Source organism: Crocodylus siamensis, chromosome 9 (assembly GCF_052110815.1).
Source record: "Crocodylus siamensis isolate JL-2025a chromosome 9, ASM5211081v1, whole genome shotgun sequence".
Lineage (NCBI taxonomy): Eukaryota > Metazoa > Chordata > Crocodylia > Crocodylidae > Crocodylus > Crocodylus siamensis.
In genome coordinates, this window is record NC_143403.1 from 35,652,506 (window position 1) to 35,673,412 (window position 20,907).

Genomic DNA, 20,907 nt, shown 5'->3' on the forward strand with positions numbered 1-20,907 from the left:
GCGACATGCCCACCCCTGCAGCTGCACAACCCGCCTGAGCTTTTCCATTGGCTGCCATAACGCGGCCCCGCCCACCCCTGCCGGCCGCCTCTCGGAGCTGGGCCCCGCTCCCGTTGGCTGTCTTGGAGCCGCGGGGCACGACGGGAGCGGTAGTCCGGCGCGGCCACCCCGCGTGCCAGGCATGAGCGGGCGGCGGGGGCCGTGGGAGGCAGCACAGGAGGCACCGGGCAAGAAGCGGAGCAAGCGCGAGGCGCGCGCGGAGCTCCCCGCCGCCCTGCGCGACCGGGCGCTGGTGGAGCGCGCGGCGGCGGCCTGGGCCCGCGGGGAGCCGCTGGTTCACGGTACCGGGGCGCGGGATCGTGGGGGAGCGGGGCTGGGGCCGGGCCGGGCCGGGCCGGGGCTGACGCTGGCGCCGCGCTCTGCCCGCAGAGGCCGTGGCCGTGGCCCCCGTGCCCTTCCCGCATGCCGTCATCACGGACTTCTTGCCCGGCGGGGGCTTCGCGGAGCAGCTGCGCGAGGAGTTGCTGGACGTGGCGCTGCGCCGCCGCGGCAACGACCTCTACCGCTTCCAGCAGGTGCCGCATCCCCCCCCGCCGGGTCTGGGGCAGCGGCTCGCCGCTTGGTCGGTGGGCAGGGGTCTCGCGTCCTGGGGCGGGGCGGGGAGGGGGCGTTCCGCTGCCTCGGACCGCGCCCGACACCGCCTCCTGTTTCTCCGCCCTCTCCCAGTCTGACGACCTGAAGGAGCGGAAGGAACCGCACGTCTCCGCACTCAGGTAACGGCTGCGAGCTTTGGCCCAGCTGAGGCGGGGGGAAGGGCTTTCCCCATTGTTTCAGAATGAACCACTTCTCCTTCCCTTCCCTCCACATTCACAAACCTAACGAGGATGTTGGTCTGGTTGGTTGGATGTTGGTTTTTTGTTTGCCTGAAGCTGTTGTCATTACACAAGAACCCCTCCTTTGGATACTGTCCCAAGAAACATTTCAGAAAGGGAGAAAAAGGCACAGTGCTTAAGTAAGCAATAAAACAGTCCTCTCCAGAACTTGGACTCACTTCTGCTCTGTTTTGCGGAAAACCCCTTTTTCCTCACTCTGGAACAGCTGTTGATGCTTCATGCTGGACATTTGGAATCTCCCCCCTCACTGCTTTGTTGCTGAAGTGCTCTCATGAGCGAAGCCGCTCTCTCTTCTCATGCGGGTAGCGCAGGGCAGAAGTTCCCAGCATTTTTAGGCTGAGGACCAGCAAGCTGCAGACCGGAAGTGATCATGGACTGGCAAACTGTGGACCAGCAGTGGGCAGGTAACCAACCCTTTTTTATAGTCAGTATAAAAAAGGGTTGGCTGCCAGTCTACAGCATGCCAGTCACTTCCATTCTGTGGTTTGCTGGTCTGCAGTTACTTCCGGTTCAGCAGACAGCCCTCCTGCACACTAGCAGCCGACCCTTTGCAGACTGGCTCTAGGCTGCAGCTTTGGGGTGGGAACCCCCAGTGTAGGGTTGCTCATGCATGCAGAACGCTCGCTCTCTCTGTCATCACCCCACAGCTATAACACAGTAGGTCTAAGGCTGGGCTCTGTACCCTTGGCAGTGTACTCCAGGCTGTTAGCTGAGGGTGACGCCTGTCCCAGCAACCCTGTGCTTGTCCCCTTAGGAAAGTTCTGCTTGATGAGTTCCGGCCGTGGCTTTCTGCTGTCACTCAGATTGAGCTGGAGCCAACTATTGACCTGTCCTGTGCCAAGTATGAATATACAGGTGAGCTAGCAGCAGGTCTTCTCAAAGTTTCTTTGGGGTAAAAAGCATTATATTGCAACAGAGAACCCCAATAACAAAGGCTTCCTAGCGCACCACAGAGCTGTTTTCCAGCAAAGCAACGACTCAAGCAAGAAGAAAATGGAGAAGATCTTTTGGGCTGGATATTTCTGCTCATAGTAGTTTAAACTGGGGCCCAGTATACTTGGGAGTCTTCCAGGTCTTTGGAGAAATACAGACAGACCAGGGGCTCCCTGGATCCTGTCTGTTTATGCAGTACAGCAGGGAATTCAAGGTCTGGAAGCAACAGTTAAGATTCCAGTGTCTGATAATCATATCTCATCTTATGGGCTGGCTGGCTTTGCCGACCCAGGCTGAGTGGGTTGTGACCACTAAACTCCTCTTGGTGGTGGTTCCTGAAGGGTAGGGTTAAGTCACATTTGGTGACTTAACAAGAACATCTTGAGTAAAAAAGCTCTTGCCCATGCTGTCCAGGCTCTGCAGATAGAGGCCTGCAGTCACTAGTAGCCCTCAGCATCCGTGAATGTGCTCAGAGGGCATTTTATACAACTGAAGATTTGAGCATGTGGAGCTGAGAGATTTCTTCTCTGAGTAACTACAAGAGGAAGGATGTGGAAAAATATTAGACATACTTGGGAGGACTGGTCCATGCAGTAACACTGCAATAGAATCCAAAGGAAATTCTTCCTCCAGGGTCTGGGAATTGGCTTGATTTGGGACCAGGTGAAGATGCAGCTCTGGAGAAGGGGTTGGATTTCCTTCCTGTATCCCTCCCAGCAACCAGGCTTAGTTAGGGAAACAGCCACTGAAACAAATCCAGAGCATGCCAGAGATGCAAACATTTGTGATTGCAGATGTCCTGCTGTGCCATGATGATGAGCTGGAGGGGCGGAGAATCGCCTTCATTCTGTACCTTGTTCCACCATGGGAGAAGAGTGATGGAGGCACCCTGGACCTGTACAGTGCAGATGGTAGGACCTTGATGCCAGGTGTTTGTTTTAAGGAAGAGCTTGAGAAGCTTGATAGCTTGTCTGTCTTTATACAGCAATGCGCAAATGCCTGGGAAGTGACAGGGCAGGGTGAGGATGCACAGCTTTGTCAATGAGGACAGGATGAGGTGTGGGCTGCTCAGAAGAAGGGCTGCAGCAGTCGCTCAAGGTTGTACTCTTGGGTGACAGCTGAGAATTTAAGGAAGAGCACTGCAGTTGACTGTACAAATGAAGACAGATCCTTTGTGTCTGAGCAACTGCTATGAAGGGTGGCAGCATAAGGGTGATGCCAAGAGCTGCATTTCTGCCTGGTGTTATCTGTGGTTGGGAGTGAAATCATGCAAGGGGAAGTGCTTGCACTGGTGGGAGGGAGTTGCACTGTAGTCTTTCTCTGGAGCCTCATCCTGTGTAGCCAGCAGGAGCAACCAATCCCAAAGGTTCTGGATCTAGGCTTTTGTGGGAGTTTCTAGTAGAACCATAACATGCACACGCGGTTTCTTCCATTTCAGAGCACGTTCAACCCCTGCAGGTTGTCAAGTCATTAGTCCCCTCATGGAACTCCCTGGTCTTCTTTGAAGTGTCTCCAGTCTCTTTTCACCAGGTGAGGAGCTACCCTTTGAGCATGATCATTATAAATGCTCATTCTAGTAGTACCTCAGGGTTGTAAGGTAACCATCACAACTGGGATCCATTGTTTAGCCACGTGAACTTATGATCTGACTTGTAACAGGGTGGTAAGTCAGTGTCCTGTCTAATCTAACCTTGTTAAATATGTGGAAGAAATCAAACTTCGCATTGTGGTTGAATCAGAACTGACAGAGCCAGCTTTTCTTTATTTAGGGCCATACTGTGATCACAGGGAGAATTCCATACAGCAAGGGGAATCACCCACTTGTCTGTTTCAAAGGAATTCTTGAACTCTGTAAGTTTACAGGCATGTTTATACTTAAGACAGAGAGAAAAAAAATATGACCTTGGAGAAGCAAACAGGAGTAAATCACTGGTCTGACACACACAGGCAGTTTACTTAAAGAAAAGGGAAATGTGCTTATAGGAACGGTTATCAGTTTCTGGTTTTCAGAGAGAAAAGAAAACTAACATCCGCACACAGGTTAATATATCGAGACGAAAACAAGGCAGGCAGGATTTTCTTATATCATTTTTCTGAAATGAGCAGTATCAGCACCTCTGGTCTCTGTCTCTTTTCTTAGTCAAGTTAGGACCCTGGTTAAATTTATTTCCACAGATACTTGGGGGTTCCTAATGGGGATCAGGCTACAGAACAACAAGAAGACAGGCAGACTGTAAGAACTTTCTGAGTAGCATGTTGACTCCAGCTTTGTCCATTCTGTACAGATTCCCCAAGTGACATGCTGGCCCTGGCTTTGTTTATTATAGATTCTGATTTATTTGAGTGTGCTAATAATATAAAGGTAGCAACAAATGGAAGAAGGGTAGGGGGAGCACCAATAGGAATGATCTCAAAAGCTAGCCAGATGCTCAGCTGAATGGGTTGGGGTTTTAGCAAAATCTAACATGATAAAGTAAGGGTGACATAAATAACAGAAATCCCTGCTGGCCATTCCCTGAGCTGTTGTCAGCTGGCAGCTTACTGAAGACATATAAAGCCCTGTGCATTCATAACTGCAGGCGTGGACAGAGTAAATAATTGCATTGCTTTTAAATGGGAGATTCTTACAATGCATTCAACTGAATCCACTCTGGTTGTTTTGTATGTCTGTTGTATCCCTTAGTAAATGGAAGTGTTTCACATACTGTGGGATATAAACAGACAGATGAAGGAGGTGCAGTGGATTAGTTGACATGCATTCACAATCAATACATCCTCCCCCCAACCCCAATCTGTAAAGTAGTATAATCATTCGTCTGTCCATGCCCTTAGCCCTGCAATCACCTCCAGCTAACTTAAACTTAATCCTGAGTATTAGTATCATCCTGTACCATATCCAGGCTCTGCTGTTAGCACAGGCATTTAAGACTCAACTGACTTCACTGAAAGTGATCTTAATCACAGGCTTCCAGATATTGAATTCCCTTGAGCATCTGTGATCCCTAAATCTAACTGTCATTTTGTTGTCAATAAATGACAGCAGGCTGGCTGGCCACGTACAGACAAGCCAGCAAAAATCCTTCTTTTTAAACATCCAGCAAGGAGCATCCTGTCCTTCCTTCCTAATGTGTCTCTGGATCTCGGTCCAGCTTTCCTGGTTTGGAAGAGAACTTTTATCCAAGACCTCCTAGTACAACATGGTCCCAGCCCTGGATGCCTAGCAAGAAGACTGCTAGGCTGCTTGTAGCATATGGGGGACATTTTTCTGCTCTCTAGTTAAGAGTTTTAATAATAATTCAAAGCATTTTTAGGTGTCACAGGAGTGAATAACACACTACCAGATGTCAACCCTTATCACAAGCCAGCCTTCCTTGTTAATATACTGGAACATGGACTTAATCCTTTAACCAGTTTTGCTCCTGTCCACATTGGTCTGACTATTGCGTGTCAAACCTAATGCTACTCAGTCATAATGCAAAAATCCACAACCCCCACTGCCGAATGAGAAATTTAATTTGAAGAAGAGTGCTTGAGACTAAGCATAATGATAAAGTTTTGCCCCTTGGTTGAGTGCCTAAAACAGCTGTTTTGACAAGCAGCGGTTCAATAGCACTTAAAAGTTAGAAACCAAAACAGCTGTGGTTTGCTGCTATGTGGCTATGGCCTGTGGTCTGCAACTTCTTCCCATAGCACCTATGCATGTTGTGTTGCATGAATAACCCTGGTAAACATATTTTGCAGATTCTGGGAGAGAGGATTCCAGTAAGTGGTAAAGGGTGTGTCCTCTCTTCCTTGTGGGCAGCAGCCATGCCCTGGCTGGGTGGGTGCTTAGGAATTGAACTGGGATTCAAGAGAGCTGGGTGTGGCACATGGCTCAGATGCAGGCATGAGCAAATCGTGCAACTTCTGTATGTCAGTTGCCATCAGCAAAGTGAGAAGTATTATGTTTTGTCTGTCTGCCTTTTCTGTCTGCTCTTTGGGTCAGGATTCACCTCTTACTTCTGGGTCTGTACAGCATCCAGTGCAACAGGATGCTTCCTTCGGCTGCCCCATCCTCTCTATCCCCCCAGGTGCACCATAACATTAATGGTAACATGTTCTTTACTTTTTATTTTCAGGTATCAGAAGTCCTGTCCAAAGAGAAGTGCCGCTTGTCTGTGAGTGGCTGGTTTCATGGTCCATCAGTGGCAAGGCCTCCCCGCTACACTGAAGCCCCCTTGCCACGAAGCCCACACGTCCCCTATGATGTAAGCAGAAAGTATTTATTCATTCATGTTTGCAGGATACTACAGAAGGGATACAATCAATGGGGTAGTTCCCCTGTATTTTGGGACTCCCCTGTTTTCCTCAGCATGCTGTGTACAGTTGCTTAACATCTTTCTCCTTTTCCCTGTACATCTGTTGGCTTTGAGATCATGGTTCAAAAGTGCCAAGAAGGAGCACGGTCTTAGTAGTAGTAGTAGTAGTAGTAGTAGTTAGTTGGAGAATTCAGGAGCTTTCATTTTTAGTGATTCTGGTGAATGGTCTATTGCAAATGTCATGGACAGATGGGGGTAAGCTGAAGCCTTCTGGTTGTTCAGTGAGGAGGGAAGGGGAAGGAGTCCATCATTTCTGTAACTTCATATCCAGCATTCACACTAAAGCTCTGGTTCTGTTTCAGCATGAAATCTTGTACAACTGGATCAATCCTGTTTATTTGGACATGGCTTCCCAAGCTCAGATCCAGGAGGAATTTGAGGATCGATCAGAGACTTTCCTGAAGGATTTCTTTAAAGTGGGTCCAGGAAACAAGCTGAATACAAAGAATGATGTTTTCTATGTGGGCTTGTCCTGCAAGTCACAGCTGGCAGGGATTGCATGGTGATTGGTATGGTGCCCATTTGTATGGCTGAGGACTAGAGCACCAGCTGCTTTGTTCAGGCAGGAATAGAGGAACTGTAGGGTGAACACTTACCCACACAGATGCCTGGCACTGTTATGTAGCCTGTGGTTCACATTGTGCACAGAGATGCACAGTGAGAACCACGAGCACTGTTCCAACCGCCTCCTCTTCATGCTAGCAGCAAGAACCTTTCCATGCCACGCATGAGACATGTAACCAAGAGTGACTGTGCTGTAGGACCTGTATAATGCAGGTAACCTCTCACCTATACAAGTGGGTGGAGAATTTGCCTGTCACACCTACTTAGAACTTTTCAATACAAACTGTAAAGGGCACTGAACAACCATAATCATTTCTCCTGCCTCTGGATGCAGGGAGTAATGGTTCAAAGAACCAACGTTGTGGTGCCTAGAGCGGGAGCACTGAGTAGTTGCTGTTAGCATGCTAGGAAATTGTGGGAAGCAAAGGTGTTTGAGTTCTTCCATGTGCCTCTCTCGTAGAGAGAGAAATTTCAGTTGGTGTGTGAGGCTCTAGAGAAAGAAGACATCAAATGGACGAGACGGGGACCCCCCAATAAAAGGTAGGGCTGTGCTAAGCTGTTAGTTAACTAGGCCACCTGCATTCTGCCTTAAGGTTGCAGTAGCACATCTCTCCCCAGAAGTGTGAACAGTGAATCCTTACCTGCCTCTTGCAACCCCGCTATTTTTCAGATGCTATGAGGTGGCTGAGGAGGGGAGCCTTCCAGACATCCTGAAGAATTGCTTGGAGTTCTTCCGCTCTGAGGCCTTGTTCCTGCTACTCTCTAATTTCACGGGTCTAAAGCTGCACTTCCTGGCTTCCTCTGATGAGGAGGGAGAAGAGGGGAGGGCTGCAGACTCTGCTGGTCATGACTCCTCCAGGGCTAAGGAAGGAGAGACCAGTGGCAACGCTGATCAAAGAGGCCAGCTGGAAAACTTCCTCAAAACTGCTGAGGGTGAACCACAGAACAGTAAGTAAAAGCAGCAGGTTCCAAGTTGAAGACCAAATGTGATATTCTTGTCCTAACAGGGGCAATGACAACATTCCCATCAATGTCCCATTGTGTAGCCTCTTGCTGCAGCCTAGCTGTTCACATACTTGCTTCCCTCCTCTAGGCTCAAGTGTCCCTACTTGTGTGGGGGAGCTGAGACAGTGGATGAATGGTTGCTACACTCTAGTCCATGACACCCAAGCAACAGAGTTTGCCCTGGACCTGATGTTTTTCTGTGGCTGCGAAGGTAGGTAGGAGAGACCCAGAGTTTCTCACTAGCCTCAGCCAAGAGGGAAGAAAAGGGGTTTACAATTATCTGGCCTTGTCTGTTACTTTTAAAACTGCCAAATCACTCCACCTCTTCTCTAAAGGGAAGGCTCCTCCCTGCTGCTCCCTAGACCTATGTAACATTACCAAATGCTTCTGCAGCCAGTCATTTGCAGGTTTTGAGTGGCAGAGCCAAATCAGGCCCCAGTAGTAGTCTGTGCTGCCAAGTGCTAATGCAGGATTCACTTCCAAAACAGGTGCTTTTGTTCCATAGACCATGAGGTGGTGCTCTGAGAGAGGATGCCACTTGCAGTTCCTCTAGCTGACTATGTAATGGCAGGGAGGGTAGGGGGTGGGAAATGTTTCAGGGAACTTTTCTGGGACTCTTCACTCAGAGCAGCAGTGGTGGGGGTTGTGAATCCAGAGGCAAGAGTACAGAGGAGCTGCTTCCTTATTGTTTAGCTCGGGTCACCATCCCTGACTGAAAGCCATAATACATAACCTCCTCCCCATTTTTTTTCAAAGGCATCAAGTGATTTGAGGTAGGTTGGGTCCCTTCTGCTTAGTGAACCTGGGTTCCAGCTAGACATCCCCCGAAACTTAGGCCTAAGTAATCAAATATTTTGTAATCTTGGACAGCTGCTAACAACCCTAAAGGAAGCTGGGGCCAGAGCCAATGGTGAGCCCACTGCTGGAGCAACCTAACCTGTTCTAGCTGTCCACCGTATTTTCAACTAAAACCTTAGACTCCATTGTGGAGTTGTAGGTACGGAATGGGGTGACAGTAACCCACTAGGCATACAGGGAGTCTGGGGATGCCTCTTGGTACTAGTGGGCGATGGTGTTCAAATTTGCATCTCTGAATGAAAATATTTGGCAATAAGCAAACTAGGGACAAACTAATAGCGGCAAAATTTGGGAATTCAAGGTGCAGGTACTTTAGCCCTTAGGAGAAGCCAGGATTGTTTAGCCCTCCAGCTGATATTCATTCATTCACTCTCTGTCTCTCGCTCAGATTGGGATGCAGAATACGGTGGCTTCACCTCCTATATTGCTAAGGGCGAAGATGAAGAGGTAAGGAGTTAGCGAGCTAATTTCTTCACAGATTTGCTAATCAGCAGGGATCCGGGTTTTCTGTTTCCCACAGAAAAATGGAGAAAACCATGGACTTCCCAGTTGAATTGGAGAAAAAAGGGAAAATCCGCAGATTTCCCTCTTTTGAAAAGAGCTCTGCAGACTGGCTGAGTTCCAGCTTGCAAGAGCTGTTTCCAAAAAGGCTGGGAAGGGAAGTGGTGCAAAAGTGCTTTCCAAGGGAAGTGGTACTGGCTCCTACCTTAGGGGTCTTAACTCCTACCTTGGCTTACACCGTGTCCACTCCCAGGAGCAGCGGTGGTGGGCCAGGGAGGGCGAGGGCAGCACTGCCTCTGTGCAGACAACATATGAGCCACCCGGCCAGGGGGGAGGGGGAGCTCACATGCCACGGCTGCCACCACCACCACACCGCTGGCCTGCACCCAGTGGCACGAAAACTACACAGGATGCGGGGTATGGCATTGTGGTTGCGGCTGCCGCATGCAAACCCCCTTTCCCCTGGCAAGACAGGCATGTGAGGCCCACAAGGGTACCTGCCCTCACCCCTGCTCTGGGCAAGTGGCTCAGGGCGCAGCCGTGGCGGTATACTGGTGTTGGCGGCCACCATGTGTAAACAGAGGGGGCCACTGCACTGCTGCCGCCACGCCCCACACCACTTGCCCAGAGTAGGGCCTTGGGGGGAGGGCAAGGGCAGCAGTGACCCTCTGCAAGCTATACACGCCCACCCAGCCAGGGGAGAGGCAGCTGCTACCACACCATGTCCCCTGCAGCTTTCCAGCCACAGGCATGTGGCGCAAGGTGTGGCGGTGCAGTGGTGCTAGTGGCCACGGCTTGCATCCCCCTCCTCCCAGCCAGGCAGGGCATGTGCAACTCGCAGAGGGGCACTGCTGCCCTCACCCCCACCCCCCAGCCCTGCTCCTGGAAGTGGGCACAGAGTGACCTGAGATGGGGGGCCACGCAGGGGGCCATCAGTCCCCCTTGCCCCTCTGCTGCTGCACCCCGGGGCGCACTCTGTTCCCCACCTCTTTGCCTGTCTGCCTGCCCGTTCAAGCTGAGGAAAGGGCAGGTGTTGGGGAAAGCCCCACTGGGAGTGCCTGTCAGACAGCAGACACTCCATGTCTTCCCCCTCACAACACATCCTTGCTCCCTCAGCCCCCATCAGCGGTGGTGGTGGCCCTCACGTGAGCTTTCCCCCTCCATGCAGCACATATGTGGCCCATAAAGGGGCGCCACTGACCTTGCGCCACACACCCCACCCCCAGCAGGCACAGAGATGCACTCCTCCCCCCAACCCCCCCCATTCTCTATCTGTACCCCGAACTGCTTCCTTTCCCCTACCCCCATTCCCCCACATGCACCTACCTGCTGGACTGCATGTGTTTGTGCCTGCATATGAGGGGCTGTTGAGGGAGTAAAGGGCCCAAGCAGGACTGGGGAGGCTGTGGCAGGGAGTGAGGGGCACTAGCAGGTCCTGTGGGGGGCCTTTAATTTTTATTACAAATTTAGGGGGTGGGGTTTTAATCAGAGAATTTGCCAGGGGGGATTTTTGTTGTGTTTTTTTTTTAAGCAGGGAAAACCAGGATCCCTGCTAATCAGTCAGGACAACTATTTCTAAAGAGGTTCTTCTACTCCAGCATTCTAGTATTATAAAAGCCTAAGTCTGTCTGTAAACACTATTTGCACTCTGACTAATGGCAACAGCTATCAGAGTGGTCCAAGCATGGGAGAGTGCTGCTTTGATTCCAAAGCTGCACCAAGGACCAGACAGTGCTGCTAACTTCGGGTACCCCACCCCACTCCCTGCGAGAGGCAGAACAGCAGCAGCGTGGGGCATTAGATGGCAGCACTCCATCCCAGCTCCCCCCCCGCTATCATTCTTGATGGGCAATTGGCTAGTTGTTTTAAAACTGCCTTGAGGTTCTTCTTGCTGTTCCCATTCACAGTGTACTGCAGGACTAAGCCCCAGGACTGTGGAGCAACAGATTGCTTTCCACTTTGTGTGTACAATGATTAATATCATAGAAAATTAGGATTGGAAAGGATCTCGGGAGGTCATTTAGTCCAATCCCCTGCTCAAAGCAGGACTATCCCCAACAATATCACTCTAGCCAAGGCTTTGTCTACCCAGGATTTAAAAACCTCTAAGGGTAGAGATTCCACAGCCTCTCTGCATAACCTGTTCCAGTGCTTTCCTACCCGTTAGAGTTTTTCTTAATATCTAACCTAAACTTCCCTTTCTGCAGCTTGCTTCTTGTTCTGTCATTCACCACTACTGAGAACAGTCTAACTCTATCTTCTTTGGAACCAGCCTTCAGGTAGTTGAGGGCTGCTATTAAACCTGCCCTCAACTACCTGTTTGGGTGGTACTTGCTTTAAAGAGTAAGCTCTTGTGGGATTATATGGCTCCTGCCACAACATAGGTCTGGTTCCATGGACTTCCATAGTTGCTAGGACTCTTTTAGATGAGTTAGTTTTTTGGATATTAGTATCTATCAGCTGGTGGGTTTTTTTATTGCAGACATGCTGCATCCCACATTTTCTGACGTAGGCCAGAGCTCTTCTCTGAGTCCTGCATGGGGTCAGTAATGAGCTTACAAGCTTTCGTGATCTTCTCCAAGTGTCTTTTGAGACTTACCTTGTTGCTGGTTCTCTGAATAATATTTCTAAGTCATCATTCTGAAAATATACCTCTCCTCAATCTGTCTTGTTTGTTCTAGCTGCTAACTGTGAATCCAGAGAACAACTGCTTGGCCTTAGTTTACAGGGACAAAGAGACTTTGAAATTTGTGAAGTATATTAATCACCGTAGCTTGGAGCATCTGAAAAAGCATCCAAACAATGCTGGATTCTGGGATTTCTCTTTCGTCTACTATGAGTGACAGTTCTGTGCATGACCAGCCTCTGAAAATTAATGGCTTGATGGTGTCAAACTGGATTTGAGTAGTTGCCTGGATTGGCTTCTTAATGGATGCACCTGTAATGCAGGGATGAGCCAGAAGAAGAGCAAACTTGACCCTACTGCACAAGCTGTCATCCTGTTGGCATCCAAGTGACCTTATGCATAGGTGGTAATGAGTGGAAAGCTAGTGTCCTGCTGTCCAGTATTCTCCCTTACTCATTCAACTGTGCTAGCCTGGCTACAAATCAGGGAGTCTATTGCATCCCTAACACCTGTAGGTCTGAATAGCTCCTGTATGTGATTTTCAACTCACATTATGGCAATAGAGCAGCAGAATGAGTTTTCAACTCACTGGGTGCATCTACACAAGACATTTAATGTGTAGACTAATTTCTATTGTATATTAGCATGTCACAGCAAAAGTACATTACTGCACAGTAATGCAGTAATACATTAATATACAGTATTAGTATACATTAATGCACAGTAGAATTAGTTTACCACATATCAAGCATCATGAAAAAACTGCACCTTTGCTGCTGCACATTTATATAGTAGTTCATATTAGCAGTACAAAATTTAATGTGCAGTAGCAAAGGTGCATTAATACAAATGTAGATGTATCCACTGTGCTACAAATTGTGGCTTCCTACAACCCCAAAGACATGGCAGCCAAAAGCAGAGGAGGAAATGAAAGCAGTTATATCACCCAAGTTTGCAGTGCAAGCCTGTAATCTATTGTCAAAGAGCCAGGCTTGTTCTGAAGCTCTGAATTTCAAAGTGTGTGTGTATGCACACATACACAAACATAATATAGTAGTTAGCACTGGCTGCCAAATGGATACATTCTGTGCAAAAATTTCTGTAAAGAGCTTCACACCTTTCATATAGAAAAATGGGGACGTTTTCCTCAGGCAGAGCTGGTAGCTGGGAGAAGGGGAGGTTTGAAAGCTGTCATTGAGAACTTGGGTCATTTTTTTTCCCCTGAGTACAGTGCACTGCACAAGATGAACAGCCTTTTCCCAAAGAACTCACAGTCTTAAGTACCGGAGAAGAGAGCTTTCCTCTTCCACTCCTGTCTGTTTGCACTGGTGCAAAGAATACAGCGACATGCATTCTTTGTGTATGCAGAGGGCACTGTAATAGTCTAGGAAAGAGGTCTAAGTAGTATCTGCATTAATGCTAAAGCCTGGATGGGGTAGAGGTAAGGAAGGGCCTGTCAACCATTCTTGACCTTAGGATGGTTTTCTATCTCCAGGAACCTCTTCCCAGGTCCCTGAGTGTATTCAAGGGCTAATCTAGATCCTCAGAAGTACTGAGATGATTAACCCAAATGAGTTAGGCACATAACTCCAATTGAGGCTGTGGGCCCAAAGCTTATTTTTGCCTTTCCAACTGCACGTACTTCTTGTACCACAGCAGCCTTTTAGTTTCTCATCAGCTATGGAATCACTAAGTGACTTCACTATAGTAAGTTGGTGCATCCAGCTGCCTGCGTGCTAGATGCACTTACATCTCTTCCAGAAGTGCTGTGCCAGCTGTGAGATATAAGCGGCTCACTATGTGGTGCTCTTGCAGTAGATGGGTTTTTTTTTAAGGAACAGCATCTAGCTGGGTTACCTACAGCAAACACTGCTGCAGCCTGCTTCTGGACTGAGTTTTTTTTAGTGCCTAGAGCCTAGTGCAACAACCACACCAATACTGGACTTAGATCAGTGGGACTGGAAATAAAAATCAACAGCTCACCCTAGTTTTATTTTACACTTCTTGGGAAAGCATGCTACTGTAAAGACACAGCCCCACAATTTAGAATCATAAAATTAGGGTTGGAATGCACCTCAGGAGGTCATCTAGTCCAGTCCCCTGCTCAAAGCAGGATGATCCCCAACTAGTTCATCCAAGCCAAAAGATTTAAAAACCTTTAAGGATGGAGACTTTGCCTTCTCCTTACTGAACTTCATGAGATTTCTTTAGTCTAATTCTCCAATTTGTCAAGGTCTCCAAATACTAGCCATACCCTCCAGAAATACACTTTTTTGCTATGTAGGCCTATGGAAAGTTCTGTCTCTGGTCAGTGCCTAGCAGTGTAAATAAAGTGAACTGCTGGATTAGAAATCTTTGTTTTCCCTCCCTACCAAAGTCAGTTCTCCAACAGAAACCTCCCTCATGTTACAGATTGTGTAGTCAGGGGTCTTCAGTTAAGAACTTTGATTTGAAATCAGGGTTACTTGTAAAGAAGAGTGACCCTTAGGGGAAAAGATACTACCACTATGAAACATCCACATACCCAAAAGGAAGCAAGGATGATGTAAAGGAAGAACCAAAACTTACAAAGAAGTGATTCAAGCAGGGCATAATGAGAGCAGTAGAACAGTGATGGTGGTGAAACCTTAGGCAAAATACACTAAGACCAATTACATTAAAAGAAGGCTGCTTCTGGCCACTAGATTCCTCCACTGCAGCCATAGTAGACTCCAGCTTTTGGCACTGAACACTAATGGCTTTCTGGGTAATTCAAGCATTTGGCAATGTAGCAATTTCATTAGGGTGAGATGGAAACAGTTCTGCCAAGGAGCTGAAAACAAAAAAGAACACTTCATTATGGAGCCAGATAAAGCAGTATGATCATAGACTAAATTGGAGAGCAGTAAAAAAAAAAAACACCACAAAAAACCTTCATTCATACACGTATGTTTATAGGAGTCTGACTTTATATCTCTTGTTCACTGAAACCATCTATAATTGAGGCAGGAGCAGCAATCCATAGAATTTAGAGAAATTTAGTTCAGTTCAGCTTCAACAGCCTCTTGTCAGTCGTTGGTTCTAATTGCTTTTTTCTTCCATGCTGAAGTTTAAATAAAGACATTGAAATGTGCACGGGGCATTGGATTGGGTGGGAGCTCGCATTCATGGTTTCTGAAACTGCTGAGGGAACAGGCTGGAGAAGCTCATTTATGCTCTGTGGGCAGTATTGTCAAATTATTTTCAGGAGTGGCTGATACAGCTTGTTCTCATAAGCAGGGATATGGATGTAGGCTGGGACAGGAAGGAACATAGTGCGTCATGCAACTGCCAGGCCTGTGTGCCCTTACTGACCAGTGTGCTACTTTTCCATTATGGTTTGTTGGGGTTACTCCGTTTCAGATAAGACCTCATGGCCGAGGAATGATTCGCAAGCACGAAAACAAGGCGGTTAAGTATTTGTACCCTAGCTAAGCCTCATCACTGGCAATTTTGTTCTATTATGCCGATTCTCTGGTGCAAGTCTGCTGGAATTCTGTAGTCATCTTTCCTTTTCTGAGAGCTGCTTTATTTCAGGGAAGAATGTAAAGAGCCCTGCTGAGTAACCTGGCTCATCCTTTGGCAGGAAGCATGTTAGAGACAGCAAGTTTAAAACTTGTTCCTCCAGAAAGGAAAAATGGCATATCTGCTGCCTTTCCCCAGAACACAGGACTGGGCGTTTAACAAGAATGGACAATTCAGCAAGCTTACTTGTCCACAGATATACAAAACATTACAGCAGGAGAGTGCATGGTGTGCAGAATCTGGGAGGCAGAATGTTGGCTGAGTTGCCTTTTGATCAAAGCAAGCCCCTCTCTCACCATCTAACTAGAAAACTAAGAAAGCATGAGAGGAGTCCTTATGTGGAAGAAGAGAGAGGCTGAAGCTACAGGAATATTTTTATCAGTTGAGAGAGCCCAAGACTTACTAAACAAAGTGACTGTAATACAACAAAACGTTATAATTCAGTTGCTCAGAACAGCATGGCTAGCTCACCTACCCCTTTTAACATGAAGCAGAATGTGATTGACTACTAGGTTCTTACCAGAGTTCAGTAAACTACTGCTGCTGATTTGAAATGACACAAAGATCTATGCGTTCTACCAGCATGGTTCTCCATGCTGAAGGGAATGAATCAATGACAAAGGCTGTTTTTAGGATTAAAGCAAATTTCAAGAATTAATTTCCTATGCTGCAGGCTCTCTTCTCCCTGTGGTAAAAGATGGCCAATTGGTTCTTTTTCAGCACTTGCAAATAAGAGGCTTGCTACTACTGACAGCTCTAAGAAGCTGCCCAAGAATATTGTTCACAGTAAATTCTTACACCTGCTAGTGAGTAATATCCCTTGTTGTAAGTATTGATACACAGCAGAACTCCTAACAATTGCACCAATTAAGACCAACAATTGTATGGTTTGCCTGATCTTGTAGAGACAAGTGTTGAAAAGCCATGGTAACTAGGGCTGTGCAAAACAGCTAAGTTTCAATTCAGATTCATTTCGGTGTTTTGGATCACTCTTCCATTTTGATTGGGCCAAATCTGTTTCGGAGTTTTGATGCCGTTTCGGTGATTTGGCCATAGGCTATAATGGGGAATCAATAACATGCCTATAACTTTGTCATTTCTTGCCTGATTCAGATGAAAGTTGCAGGGATGGTACCCCCTTCTGAGGGCATGAGGCCTGACAAGTTTCAAGGAGATAGGTGCAGAGGTTTCTGAAACTGCACCTCAAACTTCAAAGCAAAACTCATTTCACTTGCTGGCAACATTAGTATGCGGTCATCCTGCACGCAGATCCGGGGGCCCATGCCCCCCAGGAGAGCCGCGGGGCTGTGCCAGACTCCTCCCAGGGGGCGCGGGCCCCTGGATCTGCACACAGGATGACAGCCGGCTGTCGCTGCCAGCTGGAGCCAGTGCCGGCACTGGGTTCTTTCTGGTGCAGGCTGCACTAAGCAGACTCTGGTGCTGGCACTGGCACTGGCCCCAGCTGACAGAGGCAGCCTGCTGTCATCCTGCTTGAAGATCTGGGGGCCCACACCTGCCAAGGGGTTGGGGCTGTGCCAGACTCTTCCTGGGGGGCACAGGCCCCCGGATCTGCGTGCGGAATGACAGCAGGTTGCCATTGCCGGCTGGGACCGGTGCTCAGCGCAGCCCATGCCTAGTGCCAGGAAGAAGCGTCATGCAGTCCGTCCGTCGTCATCCGCCCCCAAGCACTGGGATGGGAAGGGACCTTGGGGATAGATTGCAGACACTGGCCAGCTACACATGTCAAAACCAGAGCAGTCCTTCCCCCACTCTTTCCCCTCCCTTCTCTTAGTTTCTGTTTCCCTGCAAGCCTGGCTCCGAAACTCCAAAATTTTCTGAAACATCTCTGAAATGTTTTGGATGGTTTCATTTAATTTTGGAGCCTTACATTTAGTTTCGGATTCAGTGTTTTGGGTGCCAAAACAAGCCGAAACGCCTCCAAAACAAAACAGCTGCTGAAGTTTCACACAGCTCTAATGGCAACTTTCACTCAGGTTTCATGCAGAATAAATGTACAGAGATTTAGATCATGTATCACTACAGAAGCAGAGGTAGCAGTTACGGTGTAACAGCAGATGCATACCTGCAATCAGTGATTTCCCCTGCCCTTTTTGATGTGGTTAAAAGTTACCTCTGCCCATAGCCAGAGCCTGTCTTTTAAAAATAGTTTGCTAACATAATCACACACATTTAGTTTTTATGACATACCATCCTTCCCTGGAACATATACAGAAAATCCTCAAACAACTGCAACCGATGCTAGAAGAAGACCCAATTCTTAAAGAGATCTTTCCAGAACCACCCATCCTAGCCTTTAAACAAGCACCAAACCTCACCAACCTCATCACCAGAAGCAAACTTACTATGGCCCAAAGCACACCAAATGGATTTAGACCATGCTGAGACAAAATCCAATCTCCACCACTCCAACAATAACTACATCCTATGACAGAACCATCACCATTCCTGGATGTTACACCTGCACCTCCAGAAATGTAATATAGCTCATCCAGTGCACTGAATGCCCTGATAGAAAGTATGTAGGAGAAGCCAAACAACTGCACACCAGAATGAATGCACACCAAAAATCTATCAAAGACAAAAATACCCAATTACCTATGGGTGCACACTTCTCACAAGACAACTACTCTCTCCTTTTCTCTAATCTCTCAGTTCTAATTCTCAAATGGGAATTTACGAAACACCTTTTGTAGACAAGCCTACAAGCTTCATTTCATAAATCTACTGGATACAAAAAAATTATACACTAAATATAGACATTGGATTTCTGGCACATTACAACCTGCCTGCCATCTGATAACCCCAGATAAACTCTCTACATTTTACTAGCAACATTCTATCACCAGGTCAACATTCCCCTCTTTTCCCCCCAACCTACCTGTCTCACACCTATTGTCTCCCATTCCCTCTGATCTCCACTGCCATGTATTTGCATTTTCACAGACGTGCATTTTGCATATTTACTTCTATTCCACCCAGCACAAACACCAGCAGACTCCCTATGCCTGAAGAAGAGTGTTTGTGCCCAAAAGCTTGCAAAGAACAATTTTTCCAACTATTCAGTTGGTCTAATAAAAGATATCACATTTACCCAAAGAACCCTGTCTGCTCTTGTTAACAAGAAGTGAAAGGCTGCTTTGGGATTTCCCCCGAGCTTGCACATGCCACAAGGTATTCCCTGATCTAAAACGAACAAGAACTTGGCATAGAACTTTAAAAGAAGGAAGAACAGCACTGCAGAAACAAGAAGTGGTTGCCTGGACCTGCAGCTGTTTGGCATTGGAGGGTAGGTGCTGAAGATATAACTGATCAGATGCATCAGCTTCTTCCTGTATACGGGCTAAACACATTTAAATTCCAACCCAAAAACCTACTGTGTTGTTTTAAGACTATTTTAAAAAATCTTATCTATTGGAGGCACACCATTTTTTCTTACGCATCCATGGGATGCAATGTTACATTCATCAGTAGCAGAAAAGTAGCTGGAGGTGGAACGTCCTCTAGTCCAAGAAAGACGCAAGTATTGACTTCAGGGAACTGAACAGTTCCTGGCTGCCTAGAAGCTAAGCATGGGTTACTTTCTGTTGCTTCCATACAGCCAATTAGGCGTGCAGTGGTTGAAAACTCAGCCTTTATCTAGCCCACAAACTGAGAGTTACCACAAATACAGCCTCTTCCTGCAGCAGTGGCATACAACAGCATTGTACTAAAGAACATAGTAGCAATTGGTAACTAAATATGAAAGACAGTCCCAGAAACTCAGACCTGGATTTCAAGTAGCAAAAGTTATTAGGCTGTAATTCCAAGGGTTTGGTTTAAAATATCACCCTCACCTCAGCTCAGACCTGAGAAAGGGTACAGTAGTGCCCAAAAGCTTGTCCTTATCCCTCCCAACTCTACAGCTGATCCAATAAAAGTTACCACCCACAAAAATCCTTGACTTCACCTCTGGCTTTTTACATTCTCTCTCTGATTTAGCTACTTTGCTCACAAAATACACCATCAGCTGTAAAACAAAGCGTGTGAGGTGTGTCATTATCAACTACATAACAGCACACATCCCCACAACTGAGCACAAGTATGGGGAAAGTCTGCCCATTCTGTTTTAATGGAAAAGATTGGTACCATAACTATAAAATATATACATTTCATAAATAGGTTGCATTAAGACAAATATTACAGAATTATACAACTGTCTCAAATGACTTACACAAATATCCCGGCTGCATTTTACAACTCTAACCCTTTCTCCATAGCTGGTCCTATTCTTTAATCTCCACAATAGCATTTCCTACCTGCCAGCTTCATTACACAGCTATCTATAATAATTACTGAATTCTACAATGGGCTGGCAGATTGAACTAACTGTTTTTCAGCATTGCTCCATTATACATTGCTATACATCACATCACCCCTGTGCTTTTGCCTTCCAGCATCTAGGTAATTATTTTGGAACAGCACAGGAGAAAGAACTACAATGTCTCTGTCTCTTGGTCAAGAATCATTTTAGTCTAGAAGTATGAGCTCCATGCTTCTCTCAACAAGACGCAGTACCAACACGCATTATCCTGAAGAGCATGTTTAGGTTGTTGTTCCTAATTGCATCCCGACATGCTGTGATCACCTGCGTCTTGGGTTTGCCAACTGGAAAGAGAGCAAGAAAGAGAGAAAATATCATCCCAAAACTGAAACTAGAAGCCAATAAAGGGATCTTACCAGTCACATCTGATCACTGAAAATTTAGGTTCTCATAATACATTTTTTAAAACTTGGTAATTCTTCTTCACTTTAATTGCAAGGGGAAAAGGTTTTCTTTCTTGTATTACACAGATGCCTACAGGTCCATATCTAGCTGGCATAATCGCTGTGATGAACGGGGTCCATCCAAAAATAAAGGCAGGCACTTTCCTGGACAGTTCAACAAGAAATTCTCCTCAGTTTGCAAAATGCTACTTCATAGAAGTACAAGTGAATCTAACTAGTATTATTCAAAAGGAAGAAAAGTAAACCATGGTAAAACCTAAAATATTTACAGCAATTTCAATCATTTTTAGATGTTATTGTAGTCTGGGTAAATTTGCAGAGTCTGACTTAATATGATAGCATCTCCTTTAAACTTAAAAGTGAAAAATTCAATTTAGCTTTAAAATGACACTAACAATTGTGTCTTAATTATGGTAGTAATATTTACACTCAAAAAGCTTAAAACTTACTTTTCTCCTTCTACCAAAAGCTGCATTTGGGTCCTGATCCCAAGTTTCACTAAGCACTCATAAACAAACTAACTTTCATGGGAATTTACAGTTCCCAGTAACTCAGCACTGGGTCCTTAGCAAGTAATTAATGCAACAGAAATACCAAGAGACCATACCTGGTGCTTCTTCCAACCTAATAAGTAGAAAAACAAATTGGGTTTGACAATGAACTTCTGTCCTCAGCCCAGCAACTTCTTTGCATGCTCTACTTTTCAGTGTACACTATAAAATTTGAGTTTGTTTGTGTCGATATTGGCAGAGCTTATGACTTTCCAAGGAGAGACAGCCAAATAAATTACAGGGCTTGGAAAGTATTCTAGTATAAGAAGCTTGGCTGTTTTTTCACACTA

General features: G+C 46.7%; 2 protein-coding genes across 5 annotated transcripts in view; one reads left to right on the forward strand and one right to left on the reverse strand.

Annotated features, from left to right (window-relative positions):
- The first annotated feature begins 35 nt into the window (after positions 1–35).
- OGFOD1 (2-oxoglutarate and iron dependent oxygenase domain containing 1) lies at positions 36–19,872 on the forward strand. 2 transcript variants are annotated; one of them, XM_090063212.1, is made up of 13 exons: positions 36–341; positions 430–575; positions 727–773; positions 1,648–1,748; positions 2,621–2,737; positions 3,265–3,356; positions 5,945–6,073; positions 6,487–6,600; positions 7,209–7,288; positions 7,419–7,696; positions 7,842–7,964; positions 9,000–9,058; positions 19,736–19,872. In XM_090063212.1, exons 1-13 carry the CDS (start codon positions 182–184, stop codon positions 19,823–19,825), a joined length of 1,536 nt encoding a protein of 511 aa, XP_089919338.1. In that variant the 5' UTR covers positions 36–181; the 3' UTR covers positions 19,826–19,872. The 2 variants fall into 2 exon arrangements, with proteins under 2 accessions (XP_089919338.1, XP_089919337.1); XM_090063211.1 differs by lacking the exon at positions 19,736–19,872 and adding an exon at positions 11,794–14,850.
- Positions 19,393–20,907, reverse strand: part of BBS2 (Bardet-Biedl syndrome 2) — a 38,992-nt gene continuing 37,477 nt past the window's right edge. For all 3 annotated transcript variants that reach the window (XM_090063209.1, XM_090063208.1, XM_090063210.1), the window contains exon 17: positions 19,393–19,946. In XM_090063209.1, the coding sequence (XP_089919335.1) occupies positions 19,840–19,946 (107 nt within the window). In that variant the 3' untranslated portion in view covers positions 19,393–19,839. The remainder of the gene's footprint in view (positions 19,947–20,907) is intronic.

Excerpts from the sequence above, each read along its gene's own strand:
- OGFOD1 (XM_090063211.1), top strand. The coding sequence starts at position 182 with ATGAGCGGGCGGCGGGGGCCGTGGGAGGCAGCACAGGAGGCACCGGGC. Across the intron at positions 2,738-3,264 it reads GGACCTGTACAGTGCAGATG|AGCACGTTCAACCCCTGCAG; the intron begins GTAGGACCTTGA and ends CTTCCATTTCAG. Across the intron at positions 7,965-8,999 it reads GTTTTTCTGTGGCTGCGAAG|ATTGGGATGCAGAATACGGT; the intron begins GTAGGTAGGAGA and ends TCTCTCGCTCAG.